At 35.2% G+C, this 23327-nt stretch overlaps 1 protein-coding gene across 1 annotated transcript in view; it reads left to right on the forward strand.

The window, feature by feature from the left end:
• Positions 1-20413, forward strand: part of LRRN1 (leucine rich repeat neuronal 1) — a 35730-nt gene extending 15317 nt beyond the window's left edge. The window contains exon 2 of the mRNA XM_058168715.1: positions 17215-20413. Within this exon, the coding sequence (XP_058024698.1) occupies positions 17414-19564 (2151 nt within the window). The 5' untranslated portion in view covers positions 17215-17413 and the 3' untranslated portion in view covers positions 19565-20413. The remainder of the gene's footprint in view (positions 1-17214) is intronic.
• The last annotated feature ends 2914 nt before the right edge of the window (positions 20414-23327 follow it).

The raw sequence follows: 23327 nt of genomic DNA on the forward strand, positions 1-23327 counted from the left end.
CAATATCCCAGCCGTTTGGGGGTCCTTTGTGGACCATAGCTGTCTTGTAGAGACAGCGAAGAAGGGAGGCACGGATCAGTGCGAACAGGGAAGTGGGAAATTCCCTGGAGCGCTGATATCAGCCTTCGATTCGACAGCATGGGAAGACAGCCATTAGAGCTGGGGCAGCCACACAAAAAGATCTGAGCAGGAGTGGTGATTGAATGGAGTATTGTTACCAGATGAGTGATTTGCCAATTCATAGGTAAGAAGAAAACTTATTAAAGCTTAAAAGAAGTTTTCAGTTTGAAATTAGCAGCTAATTGGCATGTGGAAATACAAATAGAAGAAAGCAAAAAGTAAAATTGAACTTTGTAATTAAAGCCCCAAAAAGGAACTTTCCATCTGAATTTAAAATTGGCTTTGGAAGAAACTAAAAATACTAAAAGGGAAAGAAAATTGAAGGAAAACATCGGTTGCTAACAAAAGGATTGAGACAGGAAGTAATTAACTTTGTGTATTAACAAGTGACGTTTTGTTGCTGAAGCATTTGTGAATTGGATAGAGACATCTGCTGGAGGAAAGAAAGTATCGCATTATTTAGATCAACGTGGGAAAGTCAGGAGGAGGCTTTGTTTATACAGCTGTCTTGAGATTGTAAAAAAAGGGAGTGGAATCGACAAAGACTTTAATTGGAACAGCTTAAAAGTACATTTGAATTGGACATTTTCAGAAACAAAGAAGAAAAGAGATGCTATATGGACTTGAATTTGGATTAAATCAAAGTAACAAATTTGAATTTGGACTATATATAAGTTAAGATAAACAAATCTAAAAAGTTTTTCTCCTCATATCAAAAATATGGAGAATTGGGAGGAATTATGGGAGATGCTTCAGATGGTGTGAGAGTCTATTAATGGGAATAAACAAGCAGAACTGTGGCTTAAAAATAAAAAAGAAATTATGAGGAAATTATGAGATATAATGCTGAAAAAGAAATGAGTGAGGATAATATAGATGATCATATTGGGATTGGTAGTGAAAAAATAAAAATGGAGAGAGGGAAAGAAATTTTGAAAAAGGGGGAAAAAGAAAAAAAGAAAAGATTGAGGGGAAACATTAAAAGAGTGAAAAAAAATAGATGATTACATTGGGATTAGCAGTGACAGAATAAAGAGAAGAGGAGGAAATAGAGAAAAATTGAGGGGGAATATTAAAAGAGTAAAAGTCAGAGAAAGGTGGAAAAGAGGATTCAAGAAAGGAAGAGAGAAGAAGATGAAAAAATGGGAGAAAGGGAGAAAAGTATTAAGAGATGAGATCTGGGAGAGATTGAAAGAAAATGGTTAAAAGTAGGAGAAAAATGAATAGAAGAAAAGAAACTAAAATAGTGGTAGATGATATGTTTTTTTTCTGTTTGTGTCTGAGAATGCATGGAATGAGAGAGAATTAAAGTTGATGGTAAGGAAGTAAATTTTAAATATATAAAAGAATGGAAAACCCAGCAGATGAAATATGAAAGATAGCATGGTTTATAAATGAAAATGATTGAAATTAATATGTAAAGGGGAATAAAATTGAAATGTTAGAAAATGATGTACACTATTGGAAGAAAATAATAAGTATTGAACTGTGAACAAAAATGTTAAGAAAATAAGAGGTGGAAAGTTGCATTAATTGATTTTATGATATAAATGGAATAAGATGTTTAAAATATAGGAGGGGAGGTTTGAGAAATATGTATAATAAATGAGAAAATCGGGGTTGTCTGGACACTAGAAATATTGAAAATAAATACAGCAATGGAGAAAGATAAGAGGGAGAGAGAGGGAAAGGGAGAAGGAGGGAGAGAGAAAGAAGAAAGGGAAGAGGAGAGGAGGTGTAAGGTAGGGAAAATAAGAGTAGGAGAGAAGGTTAGATAGAGAGGAAGTAGTGGGGAGGAGGAGAAAGGAAAGGGAAGTAAAGAAGGAATAGGAGGTAGGTATGAAGAAAGGAAGAGAGTGAAAGGAGAAGAAAGGACTGCTGTGAAAAGGAAATGGAAGAAAGACAACCCCGAATATATTTGAATATATTAGGATAAAAATTGAAATAGTTACTAACTATGGCAAAGAAGATTAGTTTGCTACAATAGTAAGATAGGATCAATCTAGATTTAACAATTCCAAATTTAAGATATACTATAGATATTCTCTCTGCTTATGAGATATAACCAGGAAACAGAACAATATTCTGTACAGTTAATGCTGAATTTTAAAACTGAGCTGTTTTTTAGATCCATGAGATCATATTCCCTCCCTCCTCCCTCCCTTCCATCCTTCGAGCATAACCAATAAATTTCCGCCTCTACTCAAAACAAAGCCCATTATTTTTTCCAGTTTGTTTGTTCAGAACTTTATAAACTTTCAGCAGTATACAATGAAATCAATTATACAATTAAAACCCAAACCGTGGAAGAAAAACAACCATGAAAAGATATTCAAAAATTTAGGACCTGCCATCCATTGTAAGCCTAGACCTAGGGAAAGTCAGGTTTTCAGAGTTCCTTTGAACACGGCCAGAGTGGGGGTCATATGTAACTTGGAGGAGAAGGAAGTGTTCCACAGAACAGGGACACCAGTTTTCATCCTACTGTTAAACTATTCTTGTTTTTAATAACGTTAAATTGGACTTAGCTTCCTGTAACTTAAGTCCATTATTTTATCTTCTGCTGTCTAGAATCTTGGCCTTCATGTCTGTAACATCTCCTGGGGTATATTTGAAGAGTGCTATCAAATCCTGATTTTTTTGCTCCTCAAGGTTAAATATTCAGGCTTGCTTTAGCTTTTCTTCTCTGAATTTTTTTACTTTATTTAAGTGTAATGACCTGTGTGAATATATCACAAGTAAAGCTTTTGTACATATTAAAACATTTGAGAGGGAATCCCTCAAAAACTTATTTTGGAAGTAAGGAGTCATCTCCCTATTGTATCTTCTGGAAATGGTTATATAAAAAGAAATAAATATAAGAAAAAGGAGAATTACCATAAATTGTGCTGTCATGGATACCAAAGCTAATAGTATTAAAGACTGCTAACAATGTATGATTTTTTTAAAAAAAAAGCTACAATGCAGGTAATGTTATATGCCAATGCCTATGTACACATGGTTAAAATATTGCCACAAGCTTTTTAGATAAATCTCTCCTTTTGAGCCAAGCTAAATTGACAGAGCTGCCAAAACTGTTCCATTTCCTGAATTCTTTGAGCTGCATTGTAGAGAAGTAAGAAATTTTCCTCAAAACCGGTAATGTTGTTTCATTTATTTACAAACGCATACCCAACCCAACAGTATTCTTTTTTCTATATGAGGAGGGGGAAAACATGAATATATTACAGGTTCAAAGCAGCAAAAAGTATTTATTGGAGTGCTGTAAAATAGCCCAGAGCTACTTATAGAAAAACATACTGATATTGAGAAATATTACTTATTGTTACCCAAGTACAGAACTAAAATCCAATCCTTACAACAATTTCTACAAAACTAAATTTAGATAGGAGTTGTAGGGACAATAGACAATGATAATAACGATACTTCTGTTTCTCTCTGGATAGGCTTGGCTTTTTGAACTGGTTTTAATAGTATATTAATTTTAAATGTGGACAGTTTTTTAACATCTCTGGTAAACAAGCAAGCTTATTTGTCTGTCATTGTAACATTCAAGAATATGAAGATCTTACAAGACAAAGCAAGGTTTTCTATTTGTTAAAGATTTATATCTATAAATAATTTTGGGCTTGCTTTTCTGTATTTCAGGCTGTTCCATTCAAATGCTCTAAAACTTGCACCTCAGAATTGTATGTCCTTAATCTTAGTTTGACCCACAAACCATACATAAATTCAATGTTACATGTTTGAAAAAACAGAGGGGCCAAATGAATGAATGAATGAATGAATATTTTTTAGTATAGCCTGATTTTAATTTGAGAGTTTATGGAAGCATATAGGACTCCCTCCTATGTTTCACATAACTGGATAAGATGGTGGGTGAGCCCTGATAAGAGTAACTGGCTCATACTTGGCTAGTGAGCTTCCATAGTAGAAGAATATCTAGAACCTGATCTCTCCAATCCTAGTCCAACATCTTAACGCATGTCCTACACAAATTCCTTCATGACTGCTAATCTTTTATTATCAAGTATAATCACAGACAGTTTATACTGTAATCCTGTTCAGCTACTATCACCCCAGATCTGCATGCATAATGTGAAGATACTCAAGAGTGCAACTCATCATGGCCAACATGCCATGGGCAACTCGCTGCAGGACAACTCTCCACAGCCATCTCACCATAGGACAATTCACTGCAGGACAAGAGTTACATTTATATCAAAGATATGGTGGAATAGAATCATTAAAGAAAGGATGCAAAATAAAATTTGGCAAAAATTAAAATAATTTTTTTTAATTTTAAATAATTAAATAGAATTGTTAAATAGTTCTGTGGCAAGTTGTCCATGGCAAGTTCGTCCACTGCAGGTTGGCTACAGCAAGTTGTGTGTGGCAAGTTGTCCCATTCCCGGATAGGAAGAGTATTGACACTTCTGAACTTTGATGTTTGAGAAGACTCCTGAAAATATACAGTTGTTCCTTTTACGGTAGCTTAATAAAAGATAACTTTGTGTTGTATGTGAGGAATAGCTGTTACATTTTAAGATGTTTGTAAGATGTTATTTTAAAGTGACTGAGTTTGTATAAGTTTAGAAACAAGCTTATATGCCTTCTAAGAAATGTTGATTTCTTAGGCATTTTCGGTGAAACAAGCACATATTCACATAAGCCTGTAAAAAGGAAGGCAAGCTGGATTAGTAGATGGAAATTAATTGGCATATATGTGTATATATAATTACACATACACACATTTTTCCAGAAGAGAAATATACTTCCCAAAGATAAATGAAGGACAATCCTAAATCTTCATAAGCAAATGTAGAAGCATGCTTGTGTAACAAGCTTATGGAATGAAGTACAAAATGCAACGTCTTGGTATTTTTGTAATATTCATTATAAAAAAGCTTATGCTGATATAATTTCTGAATATCTGATTTTAATGGTACTTTGATTCCAAAGTAACATTTTGGAGCCTAATTAGTATGTGTACAAATTACGTCAAACTAAGAGATAGTAATAGTCACTACATTGAAAAATATTTTTTAGGTAGAATGAATGGAACAGATGTTACAAAGATATATTTCCTAGCAGTATTATATACAGTGACAAATATTCTTTATTCCAGCAGGAAAACCAACTTGATGTTTATATATATATCCTGCTGTAAGATGCAGTTATGTATGCCATGAATTTGTACTGTTGCAAATGGAGTACAAAAGCTAAAATAAATCTTCTGACAGACATAAAATAATATATCTTTTTGAGATGTAGAGTCAGCATGCTGAAAAAAATCTGTTATTTTTAATGCAGCATTACTTATAATGTTATAAAACCTGTTTCAAAGTTTGTTAACTAAGCTTCAACTAAAAATACAAAGCACTTCAACTAACAAAAGATTTAGTACGAGGTCAGTTTACTGTTTATTTGTGTCAATAATGAAGTTTATTTTTCTCCAGTTTTCAAATGAACATTTCCTTTATCATATTCTGGGATATAAGTAGAACGCTTCCTGTAAATTATAATTTTGCTGTGTGAACAGTTTGCTATCATTTAAAGTGAAAGAAAATATGTTCTCCAGGTTAGTGTATTTTTGAACAGACAAGCTATAAAAAAACAAATCAACTTTGTATATGTTAGTATAGCACAATTAATATTATTTTAATAGCCTACGTCATTAGTAATTTAATAAATGCATATTTAGGAACTGTATCATTAATTTTGATTTGATGATCTTAAATCTACAAATGTTTTCTTTGGCAGTAGGAATCCCCCAGAAACTTCATTGCATTCAAATAAGAACACATGCATTTCAGAAAGAATAATTCTAGGTAAAACTACTAGATTTTCTATACCTGGAATATACTTTTTAATTTAATTTCTTCTAGTTCTGCTTTTTCTTTAAAAAAGTGTCATCCTTGTTTCTTAAGAATTAAAAGTGAATGTTTAATTACGCTGTTTGGCTCCTGGCTTTTGTCATATAAATGACATTATATAATTGCATTGCTCAAAGGTCCAAAGATTGATATACTGTAGTTAAGGATCTTAATTCCAACCATGGCTAACCTGATGTACTTGATAAGCACACATTAAGGATACGAGACAGCAGTTGGACCCCAGTGATTGTCTTTCAAAGGAGCAGTATTGTTGGTTCCTACTACTGCTTATAGTTAACCATTAGTGATAGCCAGTTTTAATTTCTATGAATTTATTTAACTAATCTGACTTGGTGGCCATCATCCAATCCTAATTAATAATGAATTGACAATGTTGATTTGACTGAAGTTTGTCCTATTATTTATTTAAATCAGTTGGCTGGTTTTCAACTTTTCTCTTAAAGATGTCATTTTATGAATTTTTGTATCTAAATAGTTTAATAGTTTATTTCTTTTCTTAATGATCTTAAACACATAATTTATGGTTCTTTCATAGCAACTGCAAACTACACTCTTATGTTCAGCTAGCATAACTCTGAGTCCTTCTCTGCTCAGTTATGTCCATCTCAGGTCCTAATAATCTGAATGCAAGGTTGTCCTGTTCCAAGAGCATCACTTCATGCTTACTCCAACTGGGATTGACTATTTACCGGTAATGCCCATTTACCCTATTGACAAATATATTTCTGAAGCAGATCACAGACTCTTTAATCTTTCGTGTTTGCTCTATTGTAGGACCTTAGATAACTGAAATAGGATATAATTTGGGGTTGGATTTTGTAGGAAGCATTGGTATAAATCACCATGTTTTTAAATTAATAAATTAATTAATAAAGTCTAATTTCAATACCAATTCTTTTACATTTTTTTGACAACTCCTTGCATATCAGGGCATCAGGTTGCTATACCTTGATTTTCAAATTCTTTGAAAGAGAAATAAAATACAACTGCAATTTCTTCTCTCCCTCCTCACCTAGTTTTTAGAAATTGGTAATTGGAGGATAAGGGATAGTTAAGAAAATGATGGCATGAATATTATTTGCAAGTTAACCAAAATGATTTATGAAGATTGTTGAATTAGCCAATATATTGAAAAATCATATTTCTTAGTCATGATCTTATTCTTTCAAACTTTATTTTATGTACAATGTTTCTACCTGTATGATATAAGACTCTTGAAAATTCTAATTTATCAATCCAATCATGCCAGTATAATTACATAATATGCTAGTATAATTGGATTGAAAGTGTCCTTCATCAAGTAATGTATAATGGTAAAGTTTTTAGTAAGCATAATTACTTATCTAATTTATGCAATCCCACCTGGTTAAGACAAAGTAGATTTAGGAAAAATATTTGCTCAATTAACTACTATTGAGACCCCCAATTTCTTCTTGTTTATGATGAGACAAAAGTCCCTCAGAATCCTATGTGATGCACACTGAATTATGTTCAAATGAAAAAGGTAATAATAATAATAATAATAATAATAATAATAATAATAATAATAATAATAATAATAATAATAATAATAATAATAATAATATAATAATTTTTATACCGCCCTTCTCCCGAAGGACTCAGGACGGTGCACAGCCAGATAAAATCAACAATCAATGGATACAATTAAATTTGGACCCTAAATTAAAATACATAAACCATAAAACCCCATTTAAAATTACAAATACTAATTCTATGCCAGTCCTGCGCGGAAGAATAAATATGTCTTCAGCTCGTGGCAGAAGGTCCGCAGATCAGGAAGTTGACAAAGTCCTGGGGGAAGCTCGTTCCAGAGGATAGGGGCCCCCACAGAGAAGGCCCTCCCCCGGGGGTCGCCAGCCAACATTGTTTGGCTGACGGGATCCTGAGGAGGCCCTCCCTATGGGAGCACACGGGTCGGTGGGAGGCAAACGGTGGCAGAAGGCGATCCCGTAGATAACCCGGTCCTAAGCCATGGAGCGCTTTAAAGGTGGTAACCAACACCTTGAAGTGCACCCGGAAGACCACAGGCAGCCAATGCAGCTTGCGCAGGATAGGTGTTATATGGGAGCAACGAGTGGCTCCCTCTATCACCCGCGCAGCCGCATTCTGGACCAACTGAAGCCTCCGGGTGCTCTTCAAGGGGAACCCCATGTAGAGAGCATTGCAGTAGTCCAGACGAGAGGTGACGAGAGCATGAGTGACTGTGCATAGGTAATCCCGGTCTAGAAAGAGGCGCAACTGGCGAATCAGGCGTACCTGATAAAAAGCTCTCCTGGAGACGGTCGTCAGATGTTCTTTAAAGGAGAATCGCCCATCCAGGAGAACGCCCAAGTTGCGCACCATCTCCATTGGGGCCAATGACTCGCCCCCAACAGTCAGCCGCGGCTGCAGCTGACTGTACCGGGATGCCGGCATCCACAGCCACTCCGTCTTGGAGGGGTTGAGCTTGAGCCTGTTTCTCCCCATCCAGACCCACATGGCCTCCAGACACCGGGACAGCACTTTGACAACTTCGTTGGGGTGGCCTGGGGTGGAAATGTACAGCTGAGTGTCATCAGCGTACAGTTGGTAACTCACCCCAAAACCACTGATGATCTCACCCAGCAGCTTCATATAGATGTTGAACAGGAGAGGTGAGAGAACAGACCCCTGCGGCACCCCACACATGAGGCGCCTCGTGGTCGATCTCTGCCCTCCTGCCAACACCGTCTGCGACCGGTCGGAGAGATAGGAGGAGAACCACCGAAAAACGGTGCCTCCCACTCCCAAACTCCCCAGCTGGTGCAGCAGGATACCATGGTCAAAAGCCGCTGAGAGATCTAAAAGGACCAGGGCAGAGGAATAACCTCTGTCCAGAGCCCTCCAGAGCCCTCCAGAGATCATCAATCAACGCGACCAAAGCCGTCTCTGTGCTATACCCAGGTCGAAAGCCGGACTGGAACGGGTCCAGATAGACCATTTCATCCAGGTACTGGGGTAACTGACGTGCCACCACACTCTCAACAACCTTCGCCACGAAGCGAAGGTTGGAGATGGGACCGTAATTTCCCAAAACAGCTGGGTCCAGGGAAGGCTTCTTGAGGAGGGGCCTCACCACCGCCTCTTTCAAGGCGGTAGGAACAACACCCTCCATCAAAGAAGCATTAATAATCCCCTGGAGCCAGCCTCATGTAACCTCCTGTGTGGCCAGCACCAACCAGGAGGGACACGGATCCAATAAACATGTGGTGGCATTCAGCCTTCCCAGCAGCCTGTCCACGTCCTCAGGAGCCACAGTGTCAAACTCATCCCAGATGTTCTCAACAAGACTTGTCTCTGTCATTAAATCTTCCTTCAAGAAAGAAGCAGTTAGTAACTAGAACCGTGATGGCGAACCTATGGCAAGCATGCCAGAGGTGGCACGCAAAGCCCTCTGTGGACATGCGTGCCAGCCAGCAGGTCTTCATAGGCACCGGAGCACCAGAAAACGTCTAAAACAGGGCCGTTTTCAGGCCAATTTTTGGGCCATTTTCAAGACATTTTCAGGCTGATTTTTAGGCCGTTTTCAAGATGTTTTCAGGCTGATTTTTGGGATGTTTTTGGCCTGAAAAATGGCCTGAAAATAGCCAAAAAGGCTAGTCTTTGATTTTCTGGTGCTCCAGTGCACACTTGTGCACATGTGTTCTGGTTTGAAAAGGTTCACCATCACTGATCTAAAACTATGAACTAGGATCTAATTTGATGTAGTAACCTGAGGGGAGTGGAAGATTTTAATATTGCTTAGCTTTTTTTTTTTTTACATTTATATCCCGCCCTTTTCCGAAGACTCAGGGCGGCTTACATTGTGTAAGGCAATAGTTTCATCCTATTTATATATTTATATACAAAGTCAACTTATTGCCCCCCAACAGTCTGGGTCCTCATTTTACCTACCTTATAAAGGATGGAAGGCTGAGTCAACCTTGGGCCTGGTGGGACTCAAGCCTACAGTAATTACAGGCAGCTGTGTTTAATAACAGGCTATCTTACAGCCTGAGCCACACTGAATTTTTGCACACTGAACGAAGTGATTGTAATATGGAGGTAATAGAAATAATATGAAACTGTATTTTCTGAGCATTCTTTGAAGAAATTGTTAACAATTTCTCAATTGCACTGTAATTGGTATGGACCACTGCAGTTATTTTAAAAATGTGAATTCCTTTTCGAAGTATCTCCTACTAATTCTTGGCTCTCTGGATTGGACTTTGTTCTGGGGGGAAATGAAATGATTGACCATAGTTTCACATGGCAAAAACTACTAATATATAGATGTATTTGCCACCCAGGGTTAATTTTTTCCCCATGGTTTTTAAATGCTTTTGAGGATATTGCTGTCATTGAGAACAGAACAAAAATCAGTTTGGTTATGTAGAAAGTAGTTGAAATAATTTATTATTTCTTATCATTCTAATATGGTTTGGTGAAGCTTATTTTGCTAAAGCCAGATAAACTAAGGATTGTTGGAAAAGCAGCGTTGCAGTTTATCATTTTTTCTTTCTTTGGATGGCTGTGCACCATAACTGTTATAGTTAAAAATGCAGTTGTTATTAATTGTGCCACCAAGCCAGCAAAAAACCTCCAAATAGACCTGACACTCCCCCACTCGCCTCCCAAATAGCAACAAAGTTGGCATGGTAACAATCCAACAAAATGATCTAACAAAAGTAATAGCATAGAAGCAAATTATATTGTGGAGAAATTAATGAAAGAGCCTTTTGGAATCAAGTCAGGTCTAGCTTATTATAACGTTGCTTTCTACAATGGCCAATTAGATTCCCCCTATTGCTGTTATACCTAGGAGTTGATATTCAGAAATATAAGCAATCTGCTTTTGAAATTGAAAAGTGCATATATCTATCATGAGTAACCACCATTAATGGACTAGTCTTTGAAATTCAATTCCACTTTGTCATATAAACAAGTGGTGATCACCTCATCTTGTGTTATCTTCCATAATGTATATAGTTTAGAAAGAAATACTCTCATTTGGCTTAGATCATCTGCCAGTTTTACTGAATCATCATCCTGAATGGATGGTCTCAATCGTGTGCCTTTATAGTCACACACTCAGTTGGAAACACCTAAGTGGTTATTACATTGCTGTATAACGTTGTAGCCTCAGAATGGTTTATTGTGGGCACACATTTCTGCATTCCATTTTGCCAAAAAAAATTTATTGTCAAAGAATAATATAAGGGGAGGGAGGTATAAGGTATTTAAAACCATAAAAAATGTAAAACACAAAAATAAAATTATATAAAAAGCTAAAAAATACATCAAAACCTCCAAAAACAATCTAAAAAGCAGGATAAAAATAAATGGGCATAAAAATATGACAAAGCATAAAACACAATAAATACAATAAATCTTAATACAAAAAAATATCTATAATAACGGTCTAGGGTGGTCATTAAAACTGTTTGTCACAGGTCATCTGATATATTTTAAATGCTGTTATGCAGAACCTGGAAACACTGAATGTTGTAGCAAGGTTGGTATCTGAGAGCAGGAGGCAAATGTAGAATTGTCCTGTGTAAATTTACCATTAATTCAACAATGATAAAATTAGTCTAATACAAATGTCTCTGTATTACAGGCGCTGGAGAAGTATATGTTTTGTTGCTTCTGTGTTTCCAAAGTTACAGAAGCTAGATAAATTCCCTATCTAGAGAAACATTCCCTGTCTCTGGATAGGGAATCTTCCTGGACAGCTGAGGAGAGAGCATGACACTGTACCAGAGTAAAGGCACTGTGTGGTGAGGTACTTCAAGAATGGTTACATATGCCACAGGAGAGGCAGAATACCTGTTTGATTCATTGAGGTTAGGTTGAAGACCTGGTTAGGTCTAATTGGTGCTCTGTTTCTGCTACACACTGTTTAATGAGTGCCCTGACCTGATTATATCCCATGCTGAGTAAAAGACCTGGAGAGATGAAATCTTACTTGTCATCTATCTTTTTCTATGTGGATTAAAAATCATCCCTGGGGCAACCAAAGGATGGTTTAAGCCAGTAGTTTAATATGTGTTTTCTCTACTTTCAGGAGGCCTGTGTTTAGCCTCAAAGTGCCATTAGAAACATATTTTGGGGCTTGAAGGGCCAATCTTAGGAATTTGGACTGAACAAGTTCTAGTGGTTCAAAATTGGAGAAGGGCTACCATACAAAACATGTGCTATTGGCAGGGTGGATTTGATTTAAATCAAGCATTTTATTAAAATAAATTTGATAAAATTTTAAAAATCCAATTTAAATTTAAAAAATCTGATTTTTTTAAAAAAAAAATCAAAAAAATCATTGATTTTTATCCACCCCACCTTTTGGCTTGGCTTCACATAATTTATGCTTCACAAATGTAATGGCCACCTCTTGCATCGAGGAATTTAAGGATTATTATTAAAATTCTGAGTTACGTTCTATTTTTCAGCTTTAATAGAATACTGCTTTGCTTAAAACCTGGAGTTCCTGAAAAGAAAGGAATTTTAATGTAACAGAGTATTTACATTGCAAATAGTTATTGAGTTATTGAGATACTTCAAATATCAATGGACAATGTTGAACCTTTCATTGAATATTCTTGCTAGGTTCCTTCTAGCAGGTGAGGAAGATTAACAAATGAGTTTCCAGAGCATGGTTTGTTTCTTCCATAATAAGCCAGAACTGGAAACCATGTCTTAAGGTTTTCAAAGGTGCTTAATACCTGAAATTTCCAGAGCCCTTTCCAAAGCAGTACCTTATGGTTAATCATTTGTAGATACCTATAGGCTTAGTTTATTATAAGTAATTTCTCTATTAACTATAAAGATATGTTCATATGTGGATGCTTACTAACCAGGTGAAGCTTTTTAACCAAGATGGTAGCTTTTAGAAATTACATACTTTAATATGCCAGCATAATTTTCTGCCTTGCTGGACAGACTTGGTTTGAAAATTCTTTCAAAACATTCTTTCAACAGTCTGTTGAAAATTGCTTGGAAGATGCCAAATGCTTTCTGAATCAAAGTAAAATTGCTAATTTCCTAATTCACTGGATGTAGTCTATTTTTCAGGCAAAGTAGTGAAATGAGAAAGTTGTAATGAGAATGAGTCTTATATAAGAACCACGGTGGCACAGTGGTTAGAGTACAGTAATACAGGGTACTTCTGCTGATTGTCGGCTGCCTGAAATTTGGCAGTTCGAATCTCACCAGACTCAAGGTTGACTCAGCCTTCCATCCTTCTGAGGTCGGTAAAATGAGGACCCAGTTTGTTGGGGGCAGTAGACTGACTCTGTAAACCACTTAGAGAGGGCTAAAGCACTGTGAAGCAGTATATAAGTAAGTGCTATTGCTATGTAATATGCATTCAATAGCTTCAATTTTACGATACTTGCTAGATAGTTGGGAAACACTTCTTTTGTTGAACTTGTGTGCATGTTCTGTGATTGACATGTAGTTTCTTGTCTCAAGCATTTTAATAATCATCCAGCACTTAAAAAAATAATTTCACTAACGTATTTGGTACAATATAAGCAACTGTATATGAAATTAATTGCTTTATTTACATACCAATGCCATAGAATCATCAACAAAATAAGAGGTAGAATAATAACTATTTTAACCATCAGGCAGGCAAGAATAGTCACAGATCTGTTAAGCACAATACACCAATTTTCATACAAGTTATTTAAGAATTCCTTAAACGATTCCTTCTTAAGACAATTTTATTAGTCTTTGCAAACTGAGACCTCTTTTCAAATATTACCAGAGCAAAGAAAATCCTTTATTATTGCTTTATCTTTACTCTTAAGAGTTATCCGCTGTGCTGTATATTTGTGAATAACCAGATTTTAAGTCCATTGCCAGATCACCATTTGATAAAATATGTAACTATATGAAAGTTGTACATACTTTTTAAAGAAACAAAGCAAGAAACAAAACCTTGCCTGGATTTATTAAGGCACATTTTAAAATTCTGAATAGAATAAAAGTTTTCAGTTTTCTAATTCAATTTGATTTTCATCAGCTGCTTGCTATAGTATTTAATCTATAGTATTTAATCAACTCCTACCCTCAAAACGACGCTATAGAGCACTGCACACCAGAACAACTAGACACAAGAACATTTTTTTCCCGAAGGCCATCACTCTGCTAAACAAATAATTCCCTCAACACTGTCAGACTATTTACTGAATCTGCACTACTATTAATCGTTTCATAGTTCCCATCACCAATCTCTTTCCACTTATGACTGTATGACTATAACTTGTTGCTGGCAATCCTTATGATTTATATTGATATATTGACCATCAATTGTGTTGTAAATGTTGTACCTTGATGAACGTATCTTTTCTTTTATGTACACTGAGAGCATATGCACCAAGACAAATTCCTTGTGTGTCCAATCACACTTGGCCAATAAAATTCTATTCTATTCTAATCCAATTTACTTTGCTGCCTGGCATTATTATTGATTGTGTGATTATGTCCATTCATAAAATTGCATTTCTATTTCTGTAAAATGTTTGTCAGCTGAAAATTGCAGATTTACTTTGTTCAGATAAGTTTTCATTGGATAGCTATGGTATATTTATTTCTATGATGTATTTCTAAAATTTGATCTTTTTCCAATAGAGCCATTGCTAAATTAAAATTGGCTATGTAAACTGGCGTCTTCATTTTAATTAGAAAACCCTGGATAAGTAGAGATTTATTATTAAAAGCCAAAAACTGTATTTATAAATATAATCAGACTCCAATATGTTCAAGTCCCCCCATTTATTTATAATGTGTTTTCTGCTGTTAACTCCTTAAGCGATACTTTTACAAAGCGATAAGTTTAACAAAGAAGAAATGTGAAATTAATCTATGTAATCTATTAGCATGCAATAGATTTAATTTATTTGTACAATTAATGGCTAGCCATACAGTATATATAGGAATATGGCACAACATACCGAAAATAAGACCCTGTCTTATATTTTTTTGAACCCTAAAATAAGAGCCGTATTGCCGTGCGCTCAAAAGCCCGATTGGGCTTATTATCAGGGGATGTCTTATTTTGGGGGAAACAGGGTATTTCTAAAGAGCATTTTCACTAAGTAGGAATTAAATTTTACTTTTTTAAGTTATATTTTTAAATTTTAACTCATTGTTAACTTGTAAAGGGTTAGATAAAGACTGTTGAGTCAATCTTGACTCCTGGTAAGTATGCAAATTAAGTTTTCCTGTAATGTGATGGAATTTGTTTTATGTCCCAATCTAGTCTGTAGCACTGAGATTTTTCTTTCATTCGTAGTTCAATATATATTGAACTATGAATTAATATATATATTATATATTCAATATATATATTAGACAGATATTCCTGCTTACCTTGTTCAACCAAGGTCATCTAACTAACTGCTGCTTGCCTAAAACGATATATATTTATTTGGAGTATCAAAATATATGATATACAATTAATGGTATGCAAATATTAATAGGAACAATATTCATCCTAAAGCATACTGTTTTTCTGTTTTACTGTATAACTAATACAGTATAACTAATACCAATATAGGAGGAATCATTTTTATTCTATAAATATAAAATTGAAAACCAACAATCTCCTAAATAAAATTGAATCCGAATTATTTTCATAAGGAGAGTGTTAATTTATGGAATCAATTGTACTAAAACTAATGTTATTTGAAAAAATAAAAATGTTTTTGTTTTAATCAAAAGCCCAACTCTATCTCACTGATTATTCTGACGAAAAATAGATGTACAGAGGAAAATAGTTTGCTTATTTACTTTTTAAAATCAATTTATATGGCTGCCCATCTCAACAAGCAACTCTGGGCAATGAGCAGCACATTAAAATAAAATAAAGACAATGTCAAGTATTACAAAGCTTAAAATATAAAGCAACAGAGAAATATCAAATATCACATCTCTGGTACAACCAAGAAGTAGCTCAGTGAACACACTTTTTTTTAATTTGAATTTATATCCCGCCCTTCTCCGAAGACTCAGGGCGGCTTACATTGTGTTAAGCAATAGTCTTCATCCATTTGTATATTATATACAAAGTCAACTTTTATTGCCCCAACAAGGCCCTAAGCATAGAACCAGGTCTTTTAGGCCCTTCAAAATGGTCAGAGACATCATTATTTATTATTCAAATTTTTTATACCGCCCTATCTCTCGAAGGACTCAGGGCGGTTTACAGCCATATAAAAACATAAAAAACATAAGAATAAATACAAGTTAAAACAATATTTTAAAAACTTATTACATTAGGCCAAATTTAAAAATATTGATTAAAATAGTACAAAACCCCATTTAAAACTAATTTTTAAAAACTAAACCCTAGGCCAGCCCCACACAAATAAATAGATGTGTCTTAAGCTCGCGGCGGAAGGTTCGAAGGTCAGGAAGTTGGCGCAGTCCTGGGGGGAGCTCGTTCCAGAGGGTGTGAGCCCCCACAGAGAAAGCCCTTCCCCTGGGTGTCGCCAGTCAGCACTGCCTGGCGGACGGCACCCTAAGGAGTCCCTCTCTGTGGGAGCATACGGGTCGGTAATCATAATTTTGTTATGAAACTCTCAAAATCTATTTGGGTTGTACTTGTAATGAGCATAAGATACTACTGAACACAAAATGATGCTATTCTATGTTTTGGGTAAGGAGCTACAGACTCCGTTATACATTTTTATAAAGACTTTTCAGTAAAATGTGCTAGTTGTATCCTGTTATGCTTTTAAAATGGATTAATTATACACTACTACTATTAACCTATAACTTGCATTTGGTGAATAAAACCATGTAGATATACTCCAGATGTTGCATCTGGCCACATTGTAAAAAAAAATGTTATGTACTTTGAGGCTGCTGTATTAAGTGGTACAAAAACCATGGTAAAGTATATTGCCAGAGGTTGTTTTTTTTTTAATTAACTACTTTGGATTCTGATTTAAACTTTGCATTTAAAAAAAAAATCTGTTTGAAAAATGCAACCACTTCATGGTCAATTTAGTACACTTTAGTGTATTTCAGATATTAACAGGTTTTAAATTATTTTATATTAAATATTATCTGAATGCAGAAAGGTACTAGTATTTAAACTAAATGAAAAAAAGTAAAGAAAGATTTTAATGTTGAAATATGTGAATTGAAATTTATTTTTCTTTTTTTTCAGACATACTGCTTTATAGTGACAGAAGCAACTTAAAGATCAATGAAAAAATCATTGGAATATTTGCTGTTCATAAAATCATAAGAAAAACTTCCGTTCTTTGGATGCCCAAACATTTAAAACAAAAACTTGATTTCCTACGCTGTCAGGCTGTATTTGATCTGCTCTTGTGATTAATAAGGAGAAGCTAGAAGAAAACAATATGGCTCATATTAGTTTCGCTTTAAAGATTTGCCAGCTGGCACTGGGATTGCTCATAAATTCATTTCAAGCAACTTCCATACAAAAAAACGAATGCCCACAATTGTGTGTCTGTGAAATAAGACCCTGGTTTACTCCTCAGTCAACCTACAGAGAAGCTCCAACAGTTGACTGCAATGATCTTCGTTTAACAAAAATCCCCAGTAACCTTTTCAGTGATACTCAAGTCCTTCTCTTACAAAGCAACAATATTGCCAAGACCACAGATGAACTCCAGCAACTTTTCAATTTAACAGAGTTGGATTTTTCACAAAATAATTTTACTAGCATAAAAGATGTGGGATTATCAAATCTTTCTCAGTTAACTACTTTACACTTGGAGGAAAATCAGATCACAGAGATGACAGATTATTGCCTACAAGACCTGTGCAATCTACAGGAACTTTATATCAACCATAATCAAATCAGTACAATTTCTGCAAATGCATTCTCAGGCTTGAAGAATCTTCTAAGACTTCATCTTAATTCCAATAAATTAAAAGTTATTGACAGTCGTTGGTTTGATTCTACACCTAACTTGGAAATTTTGATGATTGGAGAAAATCCTGTGATTGGAATACTAGATATGAACTTCAAATCACTGTCCAATTTAAGAAGTCTAGTTCTGGCTGGAATGTATCTGACTGATATCCCTGGAAATGCTCTAGTGGGGTTGGATAGTCTTGAAAGTCTCTCATTTTATGATAACAGATTGGCTAAAGTTCCTCAGCTTGCCCTTGAAAAAGTCCCAAATTTAAAATTTTTAGATCTTAACAAAAACCCAATCCATAAAATCCAAGAAGGAGATTTCAGAAACATGCTTCGGTTGAAAGAACTTGGGATCAACAACATGGGAGAGCTGGTGTCTGTTGATAGGTATGCACTAGACAATCTTCCTGAACTTACAAAGCTTGAAGCAACCAATAACCCAAAGTTATCTTACATACATCGTTTAGCATTTCGGAATGTTCCTGCTCTGGAAAGCTTGATGCTTAATAATAATGCCTTGAATGCGGTCTACCAAAAAACAGTGGAATCCCTGCCAAATTTGCGGGAGATTAGTATTCACAGTAATCCACTCAGGTGTGACTGTGTCATTCACTGGATCAATTCAAACAAGACCAATATTCGTTTCATGGAACCCTTATCAATGTTTTGTGCTATGCCACCAGAATACAAAGGACAACAAGTAAAGGAGGTATTAGTACAGGATTCCAGTGAACAGTGTCTTCCAATGATTTCACATGATACTTTCCCAAACCACTTGAATTTGGACATTGGCATGACTGTCTTTTTGGATTGTCGGGCTATGGCAGAACCTGAGCCTGAGATTTATTGGGTTACTCCACTTGGGAATAAAATAACTGTGGAAACTCTTTCAGACAAATATAAGATTAGTAGTGAAGGCACACTGGAAATATCAAATATTCAGATGGAGGATTCAGGAAGATACACATGTGTAGCTCAAAATATAGAAGGTGCAGATACAAGAGTGGCTACTATAAGGGTGAATGGAACACTTCTTGATGGTACTCAGGTGCTGAAAATTTATGTCAAGCAAGCGGAGTCTCATTCCATCCTAGTTTCTTGGAAAGCTAACTCTAATGTTATGACATCTAACTTAAAATGGTCATCTGCAACTATGAAGATTGATAACCCACACATTACATACACTGCAAGGGTCCCAGTTGATGTGCATGAATACAATCTTACCCATTTGCAACCCTCCACAGATTATGAAGTCTGTCTCACGGTATCTAATATCCATCAGCAAACTCAGAAGTCTTGTGTAAATGTTACTACAAAAAATGCAGCGTTTGCCCTTGATATTACTGACCAAGAGACAAGCACAGCCCTAGCTGCAGTCATGGGATCCATGTTTGCTGTTATTAGTCTTGCCTCTGTTTCTGTCTACGTTGCAAAAAGGTTTAAAAGGAAAAACTATCATCATTCATTGAAAAAATATATGCAAAAGACCTCTTCCATTCCTTTGAATGAACTCTATCCTCCACTTATTAATCTCTGGGAAGGTGACTGTGAAAAAGAAAAGGAAGGCTCGGCAGAAACCAAGCCAACTCAAGTGGACACATCCAGAAGCTATTATATGTGGTAACTCAGATAATATTTTGCTTCTGGTAGTAAGGAGCACAAAGACTTTTTTGCTTTATTCTGCAAAAGTGACAAGTTTGAAGACTTTTGTATTTTCTGACTTTGCTAGTTTTGTGGCAGAGTGGTGAGGACAGGTGGATATTTCAATTTTTTTTAGTATAGCGTATCGCAATTGTTTTCACACAAAAATGGCAGCTTCACCTAGCTTCCAATTTTTTAGTTGTACTTAATTTAACAAAGTTGATCTAACTATTAAAAAAATTAAAGGCTAGGATTACCCTTTGATTTTCAAGTCGCTTGATCCCCTTTCTTCTGAAGCCATCAACAGGAAGTACAGTATCCTACAAAATCTTAATGATTCCAACTTGAAAATACATTAAACCAGCTTTGTCATAATCTGGTCTAAGGACTCTTTTAAACTTGAGATAAGATGACAAGATTTTGAACAATTTTAGTTGGCTGTACTGTAATGTTGTATCAACTGATTTGAATGTTTTTGACTATGAACAATTGATTTTTCTTTTTTAATAGTTGAAGAAACTTAGGTAAAGCTAACAAAACAATTAAAATATGTACACTTTTTCAATGTAACAAACTAAATGTTAATTATCTTTTATTATATTTAGTAGAAACTTTAAATACTGTAGTTTTTTCTGTGTAATCCACCAACACCTGGCATAGAATGAAGATGAGAGTACAATAAATTATAGTTTTGTTGTTTGTTTTTTAGAAGAGTTGCAATAATGTATCTTTAGGTTTCATCACCAGCTTTATTGGGTGATTTACGTTTTGACATAAAATATATTCATTCTTCTATAAAATGATACTTCTCTAAGGTCAAATTAGAATCATTTTTAAAAAAAATATCCTTAGTAAATATGAATATTCACAGTTTATATAGTGAAGCTACAAATATTGATTAATCAGAAATATATGTGCTGAAGAAAAAGTTTAGCTTTTATATAAATTTCATAATAGTTATCCTTACAGATATACATTTTTACATTTAGAAATACATTTAGAGCCATGGTAGCGCAGTGGTTAGAGTGCAGTACTGCAGGCTACTTCTGCTGATCACCAGCTGCCAGCAGTTTGGCAGATTGAATCTCACCAGACTCAAGGTTGACTCAGCCTTCCATCCTTCCAAGGTGGGTAAAATGAGGATCCAGATTGTTGGGGGCAATATGCTGAATCTGCAAACTGCTTAGAGAGGGCTGTAAAGCACTATGAAGTGGTATATAAGTTTAAGTACTATTGCTATTTTTGTTTACTTTCTAAAACATATGAAGCATGAAATACACAGAAGTTACCATTGCCATTAAGATAAGTTACAAACAGAATTGGATCCAGCCATATTCTTTAGCACTGCAGTCTTAAGTTCATTTTTAAGCCACATACTCTATTGATACCTGCAGTAAATGTGGTCTATTTATAGTTCTTCGTTAGGTCAGTTTAGTCATGAATTAAATGCTTCCAATCTTAACACATATTTTTTATTCCTTCTTTGTGAGAACTGGCCATTTTACTTCTACTTTGTGTTCTTCAGCCAGTTACTATTAGTGGATCTTACTTCTTACTCTAGATTTGCTGCATTTGCTCAAAATTTTTTGATGAAACTTTGGAAAGCTGAGATTTTTGAAAGTCCAGTTAAAGAGCTTCCACTTTAACATGACTACCTATATTGTTATTAAAGTCAAAAGAAATGGCATGAAGGAGGTTCTGAGTCAAATTCCAGTCAAGTTTCTTTTTGTCCATAGTCCAAAATTTCTATTATTTTTTTAAGCAGCTGCCCTTTTTAATATTTATTATGAAACAGTTATATAAATCACGGGGTTCTGATTTATTTTTGAGTCCCATAATCAAAGATGCATTAGCAAAATTAAGATGATAAAAGTCTATACCCATCCAGCTCTTGCTTAATTATAACTCCTAACATTTTTACAAAGCTACAACAGCTGGAAGATGTAATTGAGCAACATCTACAGTAGTGAAACAAAATTTGTGTTGTTTCAAATCTGAAACAAATCATGTTCTTGAAGATCTTCTTAATCCTTTCAGATCAGCTGCAGCACAGCTGAAATAAATTTTGATTGTTCCAGATTTTCCATAAAACAAAATTAGTAGTTATTCTGGAATAATTTTATGGAGCAAGTAGGACATGGTTGGTGTGTTTTGCCCTTATTCCCCATAGCATTTCCCAGTGTCTGAAAAATGTATATTTTCTCATTATGTGTTACACTCATTCATGTTAACTGGCCAGTTTGGCTAGATTCAGACCTATACGTTGGGGAAAAAAGATGGACTTGTGTAATTGTGACATGGAATAAATGGAATAGGTGTCCACCTGTCCATTTATAGAACCAAAGATTAACAACCCTGACTTATGTAGATGAAAACTTATCTGGATTCTTGGAACAAATTCTTGAGTGGACAAAAACAATTATTTTGTGATTTGCTAATTCAACAGGACTACGTATGTGTGGATAAAGCTTTGAGTCCATTTTGTGGCAGAATCACTTTAAGACAGCTGGTATAGTATGGTTAGATTATTTTTTGGGCAAAAATAATAAAGTCAGTGGCAGCAGCACTGGTAGCCTTCTGCATTCTGAAGTCATTCTTTGAAAATTCATTCATTTTTTTCATTCTTTGAGAAGATAACCTCCTAGTGCAGTTTTTATGCTGTAGCTTAGCAAGTGACTGGTTAATGCCTTATATATGTTTTGTTTCAGAATATTTCCCTTTTTAATCTTTCGACTTATTTATTTGGAAGTGCTTTCTCTTGGGGACCTTAATCATGGATGGATATGTCAATGTGATTCAGATCAAGCACAAGCTACTCAGCCAGAGGAGTTTAACCTTCAATATAATCTACCTTGCTGCATTTTTTACTTTAAATGAATGACAGTTATCTCCCACAGTGCCATTCAAACGTATTTTTCAGAGCGTAACTAGCTAAGCAAGATTAGGCCAAATGTTTCAAATTTTTTTACACTTTTTGTTCTGAACGTTCTGAAGCCAATTAAAGTCTAATTTTCCTCTTTGTGAAAACAAATGAACACTCACACAAGAGTGTCACAAATGGCAGTTGAATGCTGAACAATAAGTTGAAGATTGAGTTATGCAGTATGACTTCTGGCTGTTAAATACTGCTTTGAGAAATAATGTTATGTGCTGCATAAAAAAGCATGCAAACATTTTGCCTCAGTACAAATCTAATTCAGGAAATAGTTTTACTAGGCCAGCTCAAAACTACAAATAGTAAGCAAAGCTTTAGCTGATTTCTGGCCCATCCCAAGCAATCAGCCAGTGCAACTTTGATTATACTTCCCATCAGTGATTGGACAACCTGTCAGGGCCTGAGAACCAAGAACTACACGTGGAGTGATTTAAAAGGAGTTAAAAGGAGAGCAGATTATTAATGAATTTGATCTTTGTTGCACACAGATAAGTGATTACAAACATTTTAAATTACTACACACTATCCCTGTCACCATAAAGGAACATGCCTATAGCATTTCAGGGTAATCAAGTGATTTCAATTCATGTTGTCTGAACCAAGATATCTGCCAAGTAGAGTAATGAAAAAAACCATTCCCTCTAATTCTGCTAATACTTCCACTTCTCTATTTTGTGACATTCAAAATAATGGTAGGTGCTGATCTCTGCACACACTGCATCCAGCTTTAATAATGTATTAACTGCCTAATCAAACTGGCAGTTTACAACACATACATCATCTAGAAGCAAACATGAAAGTTTTCTCCATA

Source organism: Ahaetulla prasina, chromosome 2, assembly GCF_028640845.1.
Source record: "Ahaetulla prasina isolate Xishuangbanna chromosome 2, ASM2864084v1, whole genome shotgun sequence".
Classification (NCBI taxonomy): Eukaryota; Metazoa; Chordata; class Lepidosauria; order Squamata; family Colubridae; genus Ahaetulla; species Ahaetulla prasina.